The 16,920-nt window shown below is 40.4% G+C and overlaps 1 protein-coding gene across 1 annotated transcript in view; it reads left to right on the top strand.

Moving 5' to 3' along the window:
- LOC143816267 (uncharacterized) overlaps positions 1-16,920 on the top strand; it is a 657,854-nt gene that overhangs the window by 463,411 nt on the left and 177,523 nt on the right. The window contains exons 44-45 of the mRNA XM_077296442.1: positions 3,410-3,501; positions 11,881-11,977. Coding sequence (XP_077152557.1) covers positions 3,410-3,501; positions 11,881-11,977 — 189 coding nt within the window. The remainder of the gene's footprint in view (positions 1-3,409; positions 3,502-11,880; positions 11,978-16,920) is intronic.

The raw sequence follows: 16,920 nt of genomic DNA, 5'->3' as shown, positions 1-16,920 counted from the left end.
AAAAAAATATTTTTTATTTTCACTACTCTGCATTATAAACTTCTGTGAAGCACTTGGGCATTCAAAGTTCTCACCACATATCTAGATAAGTTCCTTGGGGGGTCTATTTTCCAAAATGGGGTCACTTGTTGGGGGTTTCTACTGTTTAGGTACATTAGGGGTCTGCAAAGGCAACATAACGCCCGCAGGCAATTCTATCAAAGTCTGCATTCCAAAATGGCACTCCTTCCCTTCCGAGCTCTGCCATGCGCCCAAACAGTGGTTTACCCCCACATATGGGGTACCAGCATACTCAGGACAAATTGGACAACAACTTTTGGGGTCCAATTTCTCTTGTTACCCTTGTGAAAATAAAAACTTGGGGGCTAAAAAATCTTTATTGTTAAAAAATATATATTTTTTATTTTCACGACTCTGCATTATAAACTTCTGTGATGCACTTGGGCATTCAAAGTTCTCACTACACATCTAGATAAGTTCCATGGGGGGTCTAGTTTCCAAAATGGGGTCACTTTTGGGGGGTTTCTGCTGTTTAGGCACATCAGGGGCTCTCCAAACGCGACATGGCGTCCGATCTCAATTCCAGTCAATTTTGCATTGAAAAGTCAAATGGCGCTCCTTTGCTTCCGAGCTCAGCCATGCGCCCAAACAGTGGTTTACCCCCACATATGGGGTGTCGGCGTACTCAAGACAAATTGTACAACAGCTTCTGGGGTCCATTTTCTCCTGTTACCCTTGGTAAAATAAAAATTTGGAGGCAAAAAGATCATTTTTGTAGAAAAAATGCGATTTTTTTATTTTCACGGCTCTACGTTATAAACTTCTGTGAAGCACCTGGGGGTTTAAAGTGCTCACCACACATCTAGATAAGTTCCTTAAGGGGTCTAGTTTCCAAAATGGTGTCATATGTGGGGGGTCTCTACTGTTTAGGCACATCAGCGGCTCTCCAAACGTGACATGGCGTCCGATCTCAATTCCAGCCAATTCTACATTGAAAAAGTAAAACGACACTCCTTCTCTTCCAAGCTCTGCGGTGCGCCCAAACAGTGGTTTACCCCCATATATGGGGTATCGACGTACTCAGGAGAAATTGCACAACAACTTTTGTGGTCTAATTTCTCCTGTTACCCTTGTGAAAATAAAAATTTGGGGGCAAAAAGATCATTTTTGTAGAAAAAATGAGATTTTTTATTTTCACGGCTCTACGTTATAAACTTCTGTGAAGCACTTGGGGGTTCAAAGTGCTCACCACACATCTAGATAAGTTCCTTGGGGGGTCTAGTTTCCAAAATGGTATCACTTGTGGGGGGTTTCCACTGTTTAGGCACATCAGGGACTCTCCAAACGCGACATGGCATCCGATCTCAATTCCAGCCAATTCTGCATTGAAAAAGTCAAACGGTGCTCCTTCACTTCCAAGCTCTGCGGTGCGCCCAAACAGTGGTTTACCTCCACATATGGGGTATCGACGTACTCAGGAGAAATTGCACAACAACTTTTGTGGTCTAATTTCTCCTGTTACCCTTGTGAAAATAAAAATTTGGGGGCAAAAAGATCATTTTTGTAGAAAAAATGAGATTTTTTATTTTCACGGCTCTACGTTATAAACTTCTGTGAAGCACTTGGGGGTTCAAAGTGCTCACCACACATCTAGATAAGTTCCTTGGGGGGTCTAGTTTCCAAAATGGTATCACTTGTGGGGGGTTTCCACTGTTTAGGCACATCAGGGACTCTCCAAACGCGACATGGCATCCGATCTCAATTCCAGCCAATTCTGCATTGAAAAAGTCAAACGGTGCTCCTTCACTTCCAAGCTCTGCGGTGCGCCCAAACAGTGGTTTACCTCCACATATGGGGTATCGACGTACTCAGGAGAAATTGCACAACAACTTTTGTGGTCTAATTTCTCCTGTTACCCTTGTGAAAATAAGAATTTGTGGGCGAAAAAATCATTTTTGTGAAAACAAATGCGATTTTTTATTTTCACGGCTCTACGTTATAAACTTCTGTGAAGCACTTGGGGGTTCAAAGTGCTCACCACACATCTAGATAAGTTCCTTGGGGGGTCTAGTTTCCAAAATGGTGTCACTTGTGGGGGGTTTCCACTGTTTAGGCACATTAGGGGCTCTCCAAACGCGACATGGCGTCCGATCTCAATTCCAGCCAATTCTGCATTGAAACAGTCAAACGGTGCTCCTTCACTTCCAAGCTCTGCGGTGCGCCCAAACAGTGGTTTACCTCCACATATGGGGTATCGGCGTACTCAGGAAAAATTGCACAACAAAATTTGTGGTTAAATTTCTGTTTTTACACTTGTGAAAATTAAAAAAAATGGTTCTGAAGTAAAATGTTTGCAAAAAAAAGTAAAATGTTAATTTTTTTCTTCCACATTGTTTTAGTTCCTGTGAAGTACGTAAAGGGTTAATAAACTTCTTGAATGTGGTTTTGAGCAGCTTGAGGGGTGCAGTTTTTAGAATGGTGTCACACTTGGTTATTTTCTATCATATAGACCCCTCAAAATCACTTCAAAGGTGATGTGGTCCCTAAAAAAAACATGGTGTTGTAAAAATGAGAAATTGCTGGTCAACTTTTAACCCTTATAACTCCCTAACAAAAAAAAAAATTGTTTCCAAAATTGTGCTGATGTAAAGTAGACATGTGGGAAATGTTATTTATTAACTATTTTTTGTGACATATCTCTCTGATTTAAGGGCATAAAAATACAAAGTTTGAAAATTGCAAAATTTTAAAAATTTTCGCCATATTTCCATTTTTTTCATAAATAATCGCAAGTAATATCGAAGAAATGTTACCACTAACTTGAAGTACAACATGTCACGAAAAAACAATCTCAGAATCAGCGGGATCCGATAAAGCGTTCCAGAGTTATAACCTCATAAAGTGACACTGGTCAGAATTGTAAAAATTGGCTCGGTCATTAAGTACCAAATTGGCTCTGTCACTAAGGGGTTAAGCTGTACTGAGTGTTGTAAAAGAACATTCACTGAATATATCACAAATTCATAGAATTCTTACAAAATTGTGCCCCTACTACGATAATAACACATTACTGGTGCTGTTTGTGTATTAGAGTATTTACATCTGTTAAAGGGAATCTGTCAGCAGGTGCTTGCTATGTAATCCGAGAGCTACAAGAGAGCCTGATTTCAATGAAGTATCACTTACTGGACTGCTTGTTGTTTTAGATGTAGCAGTGGCAATAATGCTAAACTGTGTGCAAACCCACACACACCATAGCCATAGCCATATGTGGCTTCCAAACCATAGATTGGGGAGCATTGATATATTCTGTTCTCCACTCATACTTAATGATTTCCATGCACACAGTACATCACTTTATCATCGTGATATACAATATTGTTGCTTATTATAAATCTGATCTCTTCAGATTCACAGAAAGAGGAGAGGCAGTTCTGTGTGTGGCTAATTTCTGAGCTGGGAACTTCGATTCCTCAGGACTTCCTAGCACATCTTAAAAAGGTAAGCTAAACTGAATTTCTCTTCATACTTCTTTTTTCATGTGATGAGAGAAAATATTTTATTCGGGAAGGTAGTGTTATCCTAATCCTGTTTTAAAAGGTAATTCCCTAATCTCCATGAAATAAACTTTACATATAAGGCTGTTCAAAACAGCTGACACGTGCCGGAACAGATGTGAGCCCACATCAAAGGGAGGGAGACCGATAGCGGCGTATTATTACGCCCGATATCAGAAACGGGCTAAAGTGTAACCATTCTTTTTAATTTTATGTAACAATAAGTAAATAGTAGACGTGAACATTACCAACTTTGCAATATAACTTGTCAGAGAAATCTGCTTCTTTCTCTCCCAGAACTGATAATTAATTTTCAAAATTCTCAATTCTCAGGTAAAATCTGTTTTCAACTAACATTTTAACATTACTAAGGAAGGAGATGCTAGTGTCAAAATTCATTATAGACCTCTGGGAGGGGCTCTGCCTTTAGCTTTGCCCTCCTCTCCTTATCAGCACCAACTGCCATCTCCTATCTCCGTCTTGGGAAAGTTTGTCTTCTCTGAATACAGATTATACCCATGATTTGAGCATGTTGAAAACGACTGATTAGTTCTGGAGGAGAAAGAAGCAGATTTTAACAACTAGTTGAATACAATGTGGATAAAATAACTCTATATTTGGACTTCCCTGGTGAACCAAGCATGAACTGAGAAGCATATAATGACCACTAAGAGACAATGTTTTCTAATACAATTACCTCCAAAACTATATACATTATATGCCAAAATGACTCTGAAAGCCCATAGTGTTATCTCCAAATCCCGCATATATTAATTGTTCTTCTGAACGCTATGCACATTATTGCAGGAACAGGCAATGCATTATTTATGTAGTCATGTGATGTGTACAATTTGCTTTATTAATATTTAGAAGTAAAATAGAAACGTGTCCACGCACCTTATCTCTAGAATCTCGGGAGACGGAATCATATTGCTGCAGGATTCAAGCAATCCACTTAATTGCAATTAAAGCCTACTCAACCCAAAGCGATATTCTTAATGCTTCATTCAACATGTAATTGGGGTCTAATACACACAGCATAATCTTTTAATAACAACAAAATAGAGCTTGACACATAACTACCACGCTCATGTGGCTCTGCAGGTTATTCATTCATTATCAATGCTTTGTGTTAATCTCTATATTTATTGGAGTTAATTAGACATGTGAATTACTAGTAGTGGGTGAACTTTAATTGCTGTTTATTGCATTTTAATGATGTCTGTCATAAGGAGTTTTCACATTTCAATTAGGCTTTGTAATACCCAAACCACATAATATGATTGAGACGCACAATGTCAATATACAACACCCACAGGGGCGTAGCTACAAGGGGGCATGGATAGAAGTAAAATCTAAGTCCTGGCCCCTGAGGAGTCCCAAGGGATAAATAAAAAAATACAGTGTAAATGGTGCCCGGTAGGTGGAACTCTGTTACCGATTTTATGTTTCTGAACATCTATATATACTATAAGCCCCTACAGTACATTCCCCAAGGGTGAATGTGTCCATCTCATGTTGTGATGTTGTGACTTATCACTCCACTTTTGGGGGGGCCATTTTTTACTTAAATGCAAGGATTTGGGGCTCAATATGATTTTTGCAATTGGGTTTCATTAAAAATGTTGCACCATTTCACTTCTACAGCCTTTGTGTTGTATTGCTGGCTACAGAATGAGTTTTCTGAGAATCCATCTGATTGAGTTACAGGAGAATTTGGGACTTATAGCTGTCTTTTTCTGAGCTCCTCTCAGCTGATTTATGCTCACAGACCACATCAAGGTTGAATGCGCTGGAGCACAAAGAGCCTTAAAAAGCAAAACAGTGCAAGATTTTTAATGAAACCCAACAGCAAATGTTTGGAACTTAATACATTCATTTAACTAAAAATAAATAATAATAGTTTTTCCCAAAGGTTGATGGCAACCCCTTTAATATAAAATGGAGCTGTGCATTAGTTCCTTGCACTAAATTGTATTGAGACAAAATTGTGAAGGAGTCATAGCATTTAAAGGGAATCTGTCAGCGGGTTATTGCTATGTAATCTGAGGAGAGCATGATGTAGCAGATGAGACACAGATTTCAGGGATGTGTCACTTATCAGGCTGTGTGCTGTTGTTTCCATACAATGACTGTTGTATCACCAGGAGATAAGCAGTTTTCTGCCAATAGACAATGTACGCAGAAAGCTGTGGTGTAGGCGGGGGCAGCTTTATGAGCTCTACTGCATGCTGCATCTATAAATTCTGATTGTGTCAAATCTGCTGCATCCAGTACACTAAGTGATACATCATTGTAATCAGGGTATTTTTTCCTACATTATGTTGCTCTCAGATGAGGTAGCAAAAACCTGGTGACAGATTCCCTTTAATCAGTGATGGCACTGCCTCATTCTGAATATCTGGCAGGTAAGTCAGCAATTAAACTCCCCAAAATAAGTAGCAATATTTAGACATATACTATCACTTTCTTTATTAGAAAATCTTTTAATGTGAAATGTCACTTTTTGGAGAGACTACAGGTCACAAAATGAGAATAATATCAAAAAGTTAATTTATTTCAGTTCTTCAATACAAAAAGTGAAACTTGTATATTCTATAGAGTCATTGCAAACAGAGTGATCTATTTCAAGTGTTTATTTCTGTTAATGTTGATGTTTATGGTTTACAGCCAATGAAAAGCCAATTTTGTGAGAAGCATCTGTATATCATTACTTTGCAATTATATAGCCCTCCACAAACTTTAAGTTTGTTATTACCATCCACATTGGATTCCCCATAATTACCACCCTGTGATGGACTTGCTGAAATTCATCACTTCTGGTTTTGCCATTTCCCAGCTGAAAACTACATTTCCCAAGTTTCTTTGGGATCCAAGAAGTATCGTTTCTCCTTGCGGAGAGTGACATGATAAGCATGTCGAGGTGAGGAGACTTAAAGCTGCAATGCTCCTCTGGGAAATATGCTAATTATGCAAATTGTCTCTTCAGAGAGGAAGAGGGCTAGAACTCTAGTGCCACCTATTGGAAGGTAGCAACAGGGCGGTATTTGCCACTAGGCACTTGAGGGAACGTGCCTAGGGCGGGACGATGCGGGGGGCGGCACCTGAGCAAGGTTTTTTTTTTAAATTTATTTAAGTCCTGGGTCACCTCCCGACCATATGCATATGGGATGAGAGGGAGATGAGCCATGCATACAGGAGGGGGGATATGAGCCATGCATACAGGATGGGGGGAGATGAGCCATGCATATAAGATGGGAGGGGGGCATTATACAGTATGGAGCATCATGTGGGGTCATTATACAGTATGGAGCATCATGTGGGGCCATTATATAGTATGGAGCGTCATGTGTGGCCATTATACAGTATGGAGCGTCATGTGTGGCCATTATTCAGTATGGAGCATCATGTGTGTCCATTATACAGTATGGAGCATCATGTGTGGCCATTATACAGTATGGAGCATCATGTGTGGCCATTATACAGCATTGAGCATCATGTGGGGTCATTATACAGTATGGAGCATCATGTGTGGCCATTATACAGTATGGAGCATCATGTGGGCCATAATACAGTATGGAGCATCATGTGTGGCCATTATACAGTATGGAGCATCATGTGTGGCCATTATACAGCATTGAGCATCATGTGGGGTCATTATACAGTATGGAGCATCATGTGTGGCCATTATACAGTATGGAGCATCATGTGGGCCATTATACAGTATGGAGCATCATGTGTGGCCATTATACAGTATGGAGTATCATGTGTGGCCATTATACAGTATGGAGCATCATGTGGGGCCATTATACAGCATTGAACATCATGTGGGGTCATTAATACAGTATGGAGCATCATGTGTGGCCATTATACAGTATGGAGCATCATGTGTGGACAATGGCCATTATACAGTATTGAGCATCATGTGTGGCCATTATACAGTATGGAGCATCATGTGTGGTCATTATACAGTATGGAGCATCATGGATGGCCATTATACAGTATGGAGCATCATGTGTGGCCATTATACAGTATGGAGCATCATGTGTGGTCATTATACAGTATGGAGCATCATGGATGGCCATTATACAGTATGGAGCATCATGTGTGGCCATTATACACTATGGAGCATCATGTGTGGCCATTATACAGTATTGAGCATTATGTGGGATCATTATACAGTATGGAGAACTGTGTGTGACCATTATACAGTATGGAGCATCATGTGGGGCCTTTATACAGTATTGAGCATCATGTGTGGCCATTATACAGTATTGAGCATCATGTGTGACCATTATACAGTATGGAGCATCATGTGTGGTCATTATACAGTATGCAGCACTGTGTGGCCATTATATAGTATTGAGCATCATGTGTGGCCATTATACAGTATTGAGCATCATGTGTGGCCATTATACAGTATGGAGCACTGTGTGGCCATATTTTTTTGGTTATAATTATTGTATATGAAACAGTGTGATCAGCAGTGCTAAATGGGTGTGGTTGGGACGTGGATATGGGTGTGACTAGTTGTGAAATGGGTGTGGTCAGAGGCCTAAAATTTTCCGTGGCACACTACGCACGCCGCAAACTTTATACCTCTTTCCCTTCTTCAAAAGTTGGGAGGTATGATACCTCATTTGCCAGATCATTGCAAGTGCCGTAAATCCCATAGAGAATGAATGAGGCCAAACGCAGTGTTGCCGTAAGCGATCCGTTACGTGGCAGATGCAGAAAAACTGCCGGATCTGCTGCAAAAGGCTACTTTCACATCAGCGATTCTTGCCAAAGTCACTGCCGATAGTGTCATACTCACCAAAGGGGGAGGCAGCACTAAAAGTGCCTAGGGCAGCAGAAACTCTAAATACGGCCCTGGGTAGCAATCCTACAAGTCAATGTCGATCCTTTAACGAGCCTTGTCACATGACTTAAGGTACCTTCACACGAAACGACTTTGTAACGATATCGCTAGCGATCCGTGACGTTGCAGCGTCCTCGCTAGCGATATCGTTTAGTTTGACACGCAGCAGCGATCAGGATCCTGCTGTGATGTCGCTGGTCGCTGAATAAAGTCCAGAACTTTATTTGGTCGTTTGATCGCCGTGTATCGTTGTGTTTGAAAGCAAAAGCAACGATACCAGCGATGTTTTACACTGGTAACCAGGGTAAACATCGGGTTACCAAGCGCAGGGCCGCGCTTAGTAACCCGATGTTTACCCTGGTTACCAGCGTAAAAGTAAAAAAAAACAAACAGTACATACTCACCTGCGCGTCCCCCAGCGTCTGCTTCCTGACACTTACTGAGCGCCGGCCCTAAAGTGAAAGTGAAAGCACAGCGGTGACGCCACCGCTGTGCTGTTAGGGCCGGAGCTCAGTCAGTGTCAGGAAGCGGACGCCTGGGGACGCGCAGGTGAGTATGTACTGTTTGTTTTTTTTACTTTTACGCTGGTAACCAGGGTAAACATCGGGTTACTAAGCACGGCCCTGCGCTTAGCAACCCGATGTTTACCCTGGTTACCCGGGGACCTCGGCATCGTTGGTCGCTGGAGAGCGGTCTGTGTGACAGCTCCCCAGCGATCAAACAGCGACGCTGCAGTGATCGGCATCGTTGTCGCTATCGCTGCAGCGTCGCTTCGTGTGAAGGTACCTTTAGGATAATAGCCAAACCAGAATCTCAATTTGCAGACACTGTGTTTCTTTGTAATGTAAATTTCTCAGTATGTAAATGAGCTCTCTGATTACAGATGGCCCAATACTTCTCTAGCCACCCCACCCCCATTGGTGCAATGCCAGTCTCTGCCTTCTCATCTAGCCACGTCTATTTTGTTGACTGCAGCTGTCAGTTAATAGTCAAGGAGTAATACAAGTCTCAGCATAGCCATAGCCTTATGATGAATTTGAGTTATCGTACTGGTGCCAAATTTTCAGTTCTTGAACTGAACAATGGAACATTGAAAAATACTACTTGATACCATTTGAAAGTAAAACCATGCATGAAGCAATTAATAAGTATGCGTATCTTATAAACACACAAATTGTCAGTTGTCAGTTTTCCCTTTAATTGCATTTTCTTTTTAACTTACACAATTTATTGACGATTCATAACAAAACATTACTTATGAATAGATCTAATTATAATTTATTCAGTTTTCTTTTAAACTTTTTGTAATATAATTAAACAATAGGATTAGATGTAAAAATGTAAGAAATGACTTTCTGGGTTATTCTGTTATAATATACTGTATATTCACAGGCCATAGTTTCCAATATAGAATAATATTCATGTTCATCACACTAATCTGTGGGAAGAGAAATGAATATGTGATTTGTGAAAGTGGGTATGTTACTAATGGGACAGATATCCCTGGTTCTGTATATAAACCAGTCTTTGATCAGATACCATTGAAAAATACGAGTTCATTTTAAAGGGAATCTGTCACGAGAATAAATGCTCTTAACCTGCAGATATGGGGTTCATCTGCAGGTTAATAGCATTCTGAACCTTCACAGTGCCCACACTTAGACCCCTACTGCCAACAGGAAATGAACTTTATTCCTCCCAGCCATTCAGACACGGGGGTGGCGCATAGGGCACGGTGACTGTAGCTGTGCCCCCGGCACTGACTGACAGCCGATTCTAATGCTGCGCTGCTGTCAGTCAGTACCGGGGGTGCGGTTACAGATGCCACTTTCTAAACACAGTGCGGTGACTGAACCCACACCAATGCCACCCCTGTGACTGAAACCTGAATGCTATTTTGAGAAATGAAGTTAATTTCCTTCCTGCAGCGGGATTTCAAGTGCTGGTTCCAATCATGTTCAGACAGTTATCTATTAACCTGCAGATTAAATCCATATCTGCAGGTTGATAGCATTTTTTCACGTGACAGGTTCCCTTTAAGTTCTTCTAGAAGTGAAGTCCTCTAATACAATTCAGATGAGCAGCTTCAATCCACATAAGTCTATTTGTAGGTTGAAATCATAAATGGAGTACAAACATGGAAGAGAACATGCTTCTGATTTTGGCTTCCAATTTCTGACCTAAATATTGCCATGTAAATAAAGATTTAAATGGGCAAAAATGTTCCCAAGGAACTTGGAGCAATAAAAAATAACAAGCTAAGGCTACTTTCACACTAGCGTTAACTGCAATACGTCGCAAATGCGTCGTTTTGCCGAAAATACGCATCCAGCAAAAGTTCTTGCTGGATACGTTTTTTCGTCATAGACTAACATTAGCGACGCATTTGCGACGCATTGCCAAACGTCGCGTCCGTTTTGCGACGCTTGGGCGTGTGGTAGCGGACCGTCGGGAGAAAAAAACGTTTTGCTCACGACGGTCCGCTTTTTCCGACCGCGCATGCGCGGCCGGAACTCCGCCCCCATCTCCCCGCACTTCCCCGCACCTCACAATGGGGCAGCGGATGCGTTGGAAAAATACATCCGCTGCCCCCGTTGTGCGGCGGAGACCACGCTAGTGTCGGGAACGTCGGCCCGACGCACAGCGACGGGTCTTTCCCGACGCTAGTGTGAAAGTAGCCTAAGTGATACTCACCTTCCGTCATCCACCTGGATTCTACACTGGTCGTGCTTTCATCAGCGCTAATAGTGCAAGAGGAGACATTATTCTTTCACCAGCAGTTGTGATTGTCTGCAGTGGTCAGGCGACATGAGCTGGGCATCATCTGATTTTTTTTAGATCACACTCTGGTCAAGTCATCTGCCCGCTGAAGCCATTCACCATCTGCAGTGGTCTTGCTGATCGTGGGATGGAGAGGTCTCTGCTTCCTCTTTCAGTGCAAAGCACAGAGCATCATGTGCTGAATCCAGGGGTGATGGTTTTGGTGGGTGGAAGAGGGGTGGTAGATGAGTATCACTAACATTCTTATGTTTTACAGCTTCAAGCTCCTGCAGAACATTTCTTTTTGCTAGTACATTCTCTTTAACCTTTATTTGACATATTAGTTCAAGTGTAACTTGTTGGTGTGCGTTCACACTATGGCCATTAATAAACACAACTTAGCATACAAACAATAATGAGCAAACACACTTGTAATAGGACGTGTAATTAACATAGGATACTTAGTTAATACTATTTTGATAAAAAAAACATAAAAGTAATCCCACATGACAAGGTATACCCAATCAGGACGGTCCTATTTCCAGTGATTTACATGTACTATTGCTAATGAAGCATTTACTTACTGCAGAGTATTTGCTCAATTTGTTTTCATCCCAGGTTGTGTTTTTTACATTACTAAGTTAAACTTCTTTTTTTCAACCCCAAATAAAACCAGAGCAATGAGATTTTTGCTAATTACAGGTATCCTGGCATTTCCTTTTGTTGAACCAGATGAACAGAAAAACATTAGTGAGTGATGCGATATTTATTGACTCTCTGCCACAAGTACTTTATTCAGGTAAATATGATATAAGGCAATAGTAACAATTATCCTATATTACACAAGACTCTGAAACCTTGATGAGACCAAATATTATCCCACGGTTTTTGATCAGGCTGTTATCTCTGGTGCTTTAACCCATTACTGTCCTTGCTTCTCTTGACTGTGGTTAGATACAAACTAAACCTTAAAGTGAACCTGTCACTAGATTAATCCTGGAGCAGGGCATGTAGAAGCCAGCCAGGAGTGACCTCGGAATAGTCCCGCCTCTGCCTGTAGTCCCCAACTGGATCTGTATACTGTTTTCTGTGAAATAGCAGAGCACTTTAGAGAAAAACATACCTGGCTGCAATCTGGCTCTGATTCATGCTGACCATGGTTCAACAGGATCCTGTGAAATGTATATGCAAATTTTTACAGTCCAAAAGTAAGTTTTACTAGTTTATTTTTCACATTACCTCCACCATGCTTGACAGATGGCATCAGGCACTCTTCCAGCATCTTTTCAGTTGTTCTGCGTCTCACAAATGTTCTTCTGTGTGATCCGAACACCTCAAACTTGGTAATCCAAAAAAGAGAAAAAAATCCAGCTTCCAAAAACTTACAAATTTATTAAGGATAAAAGGCAAAGTCCAGTCCAATCCAATAAATTACATAGTGAAGAGTAGCAAGCAACGCGTTTCGAACAATGGTATGTTCTTTCTCAAAGCTTGGCCTCTATACACCTATGAAGATATTGCATTACAAACCAGACGTTTGCAGCTAGAACAGTCATTTACCACATTAACAATGTATAGCGTGTATTTCTGAATCATTTAATGTTAGCTTCATTGTAAAAAACTGTGCTTTTCTTTTAAAAATAAGTAAATTTCTAAGTGACCTTAAACTTTTGAACAGTAGTGTGTGTGTGTATATATATATATATATATATATATATATATATATATATATATATATAATAAATATAAATATATATGTATACATAGATATATAGTGGCATGTAAACGTTTGTACACCCCTGGTCAAAATTACATTTATTGCAAACAGTTAAGCAGGTTGAAGATGAAATTATCTCTGAAAGGGCTAAAGTTAAAGATGACACATTTCCTTTATATTTTAGGCAAACAAGTATCATTTTTTTATATTTTAAAAATTACAAAAAGGAAAATGGGCAGATGCAAAAGTTTGGACATCCATGGAGATTTGTGTGCTCTGATAACTTTGACCTTGATTTCAGACCTTAATTAGCCTGTTATGATTTATGGCTTGTTCACTATCATGGTTAGGAAAAACTAGATGATGCGCATTTCCCAGCTTTATGAAAACCCAACCTCCTTTAACCTTGTGCCAAAAACTGCAGCATTGTGCTCTTCTAAGCAGCTGCCTACCACTGTGGAAATGAAAATTGTGGAGGCTTGCAAAGCAGGAGAAGGCTATAGGAAGATAGCAAAGCATTTTCAAGTTGCCCTTTCCTCATTTCAAAATGTAATTAAGAAATGGAAGTTAACGGGAACAGTGGTGGTCAAGATAAGGTCTGGAAGACTAAGCAAAATTTCAATGAGAGCTGCTCGCAGGATTGCTAGAAAGTCAAATCAGAACCCCTGCTTGACTGCAAAAGACCTTCAGAAGGATTTAGCAGAGTTCGAAATTGTGGAACATTGTTTTACTATTCAGAGACATATGCACAAATATGGCTTCCATGGAAGATTCATTGGAAGAAAACGTCTTCTGCATCTTCACCATAAAATTCAGCATTAGAAGTACGTAAAATAACATCTAAACAAGCCTGAAGCATTTTGGAAACAAGTCCTGTGAATCAATCAGTTAAAACAGAACTCTTTGGCAGCAATGATCAAAGGTATGTGTGAATTAAAAAGGGCACAAAATTTCAGGAAAAGAACATCTCACCAACCATTATGAATGGGGGTTGATCAATCATGCTTTGGGGCTGTGTTGCAGCCAATGGCATGGGGAACATTTCATGGATAGAGGCAAGAATGGATTCAATTAAATTTCAATAAATTCTTGATACAAACATAACACCATCTATAAAAAAGCTGAAGTTGAAAAGAGTATGGCGTCTACAAAAATGGGTAATGATCCTAAACACATGTCAAAATCCACAATAGTCTACCTCAAAATGTGCGAGCTGAATATTTTACAATGGCCCTCGCAGTCCCCTGATTTGAACATCATTGAAAATCTGTAGCTACATCTCAAAATAGCAGTGAATGCAAGATGACCCAGGAATCTCATATAACTGGAAGAATTCTCCAAGCAAAAATGGTTGAAAATCCCTCAAACAAGAATTGAAATACTCTTGGCTGGCTACAAGAAGCATTTACAAGCTGTGATACTTGCAAAAGGGGTGCTGCTAGGTATTAATCATGCATACATATTAGTCCTTACACCCTAAGCTACATGCTGTAGGTCACACTCCCTATGAAACTATGTAAACTCACAAAGCCAAATCAATTAGTGGCACAAGGAATGTAGGAAAAAATCAATAGTTTTACTTATACAAAAATTCATATAAAATCATATCAATGTATATAGGTACCTGAAAAGAGAACTAGAGAGAGACAGCAAAATTGGGCACAAAAACAGCCCTAATAAATCCAATAAACGCTATATGGCACCCATAACACGTAGCTGCAGCTTGATCATATGATCATCAGTAATCCAGTGATCTCAAATATAATACTACATAGCCAATGCTAGCAACTTCTGTATCAGTGGCTCATACAAGAGCGCTAATCATGACCATCTGCAAAAGCTGAAAAAATGACTTAGGGACCATAAAAAAGTGCATATAATAGGTATAATACCTGTAGCGTGCCCAATTGCCATCACGTCCCACCCCGACGTGTGTTTCACCTGTTTTTCTTCCGGGGGCGTGTCTACTGGGGAGGCGAGAGGTCATTTTAAATACCCGATAGCCAATCAAAACACCATTAATGAAACCATGTGGTTGTGATGAAAAAATGTGCCGACAGGGATCTGACGGCGCATCTGGTGCTAAGACCACTCGCTGTAAGAACCACCCAGCATTTATTGGATTTATTAGGACTGTTTTTGTGCCCAATTTTGCTGTCTCTCTAGTTCTATTTTGAGGTACCTATATACATTGATATGATTTTATATGAATTTTTGTATAAATAAAACTATTGATTTTTTCCTACATTCCTTGTGCCACTAATTGATTTGGCTTTGTGAGTATACATATGTATTAATCATGCAGAATGCCCAAACTTAAGCATTGGCCCATTTTCCTTTTTGTAACTTTTCAAAATGTAAAAGATGAGAATATACAGTGGGGCAAAAAAGTATTTAGTCAGTCAGCAATAGTGCAAGTTCCACCACTTAAAAAGATGAGAGGCGTCTGTAATTTACATCATAGGTAGACCTCAACTATGGGAGACAAACTGAGAAAAAAAAATCCAGAAAATCACATTGTCTGTTTTTTTATCATTTTATTTGCATATTATGGTGGAAAATAAGTATTTGGTCAGAAACAAAATTTCATCTTAATACTTTGTAATATATCCTTTGTTGGCAATGACAGAGGTCAAATGTTTTCTGTAAGTCTTCACAAGGTTGCCACACACTGTTGTTGGTATGTTGGCCCATTCCTCCATGCAGATCTCCTCTAGAGCAGTGATGTTTTTGGCTTTTCGCTTGGCAACACGGACTTTCAACTCCCTCCAAAGGTTTTCTATAGGTTTGAGATCTGGAGACTGGCTAGGCCACTCCAGGACCTTGAAATACTTCTTACAAAGCCACTCCTTCGTTGCCCTGGCGGTGTGCTTTGGATCATTGTCATGTTGAAAGACCCAGCCACGTTTCATCTTCAATGCCCTTGCTGATGGAAGGAGGTTTGCACTCAAAATCTCATGATACATGGCCCCATTCATTCTTTCATGTACCCGGATCAGTCGTCCTGGCCCCTTTGCAGAGAAACAGCCCCAAAGCATGATGTTTCCACCACCATGCTTTACAGTAGGTATGGTGTTTGATGGATGCAACTCAGTATTCTTTTTCCTCCAAACACGACAAGTTGTGTTTCTACCAAGCAGTTCCAGTTTGGTTTCATCAGACCATAGGACATTCTCCCAAAACTCCTCTGGATCATCCAAATGCCCATAGCAAACTTCAGACGGGCCCAGACATGTACTGGCTTAAGCAGTGGGACACGTCTGGCACTGCAGGATCTGAGCCCATGGTGGTGTAGTGTGTTACTTATGGTAGGCCTTGTTACATTGGTCCCAGCTCTCTGCAGTTCATTCACTAGGTCCCCCCGCGTGGTTCTGGGATTTTTGCTCACCGTTCTTGTGATCATTCTGACCCCACGGGGTGGGATTTTGCGTGGAGCCCCAGATCGAGGGAGATTATCAGTGGTCTTGAATGTCTTCGATTTTCTAATTATTGCTCCCACTGTTGATTTCTTCACTCCAAGCTGGTTGGCTATTGCAGATTCAGTCTTCCCAGCCTGGTGCAGGGCTACAATTTTGTTTCTGGTGTCCTTTGACAGCTCTTTGGTCTTCACCATAGTGGAGTTTGGAGTCAGACTGTTTGAGGGTGTGCACAGGTGTCTTTTTATACTGATAACAAGTTTAAACAGGTGCCATTACTACAGGTAATGAGTGGAGGAAAGAGGAGACTCTTAAAGAAGAAGTTACAGGTCTGTGAGAGACAGAAATCTTGATTGTTTGTTTCTGACCAAATACTTATTTTCCACCATAATATGCAAATAAAAAGATAAAAAAACAGACAATGTGATTTTCTGGATTTTTTTTTCTCAGTTTGTCTCCCATAGTTGAGGTCTACCTATGATGTAAATTACAGACGCCTCTCATCTTTTTAAGTGGTGGAACTTGCACTATTGCTGACTGACTAAATACTTTTTTGCCCCACTGTATATATATGTACAGTACGTATATATATCATATTCAAGGATGGAT

This window comes from Ranitomeya variabilis, chromosome 3 (assembly GCF_051348905.1).
Source record: "Ranitomeya variabilis isolate aRanVar5 chromosome 3, aRanVar5.hap1, whole genome shotgun sequence".
NCBI classification, from domain to species: Eukaryota; Metazoa; Chordata; class Amphibia; order Anura; family Dendrobatidae; genus Ranitomeya; species Ranitomeya variabilis.
Note: the sequence above shows the minus strand (reverse complement) of the source record. Positions and strands in the feature narration are given on the sequence as shown.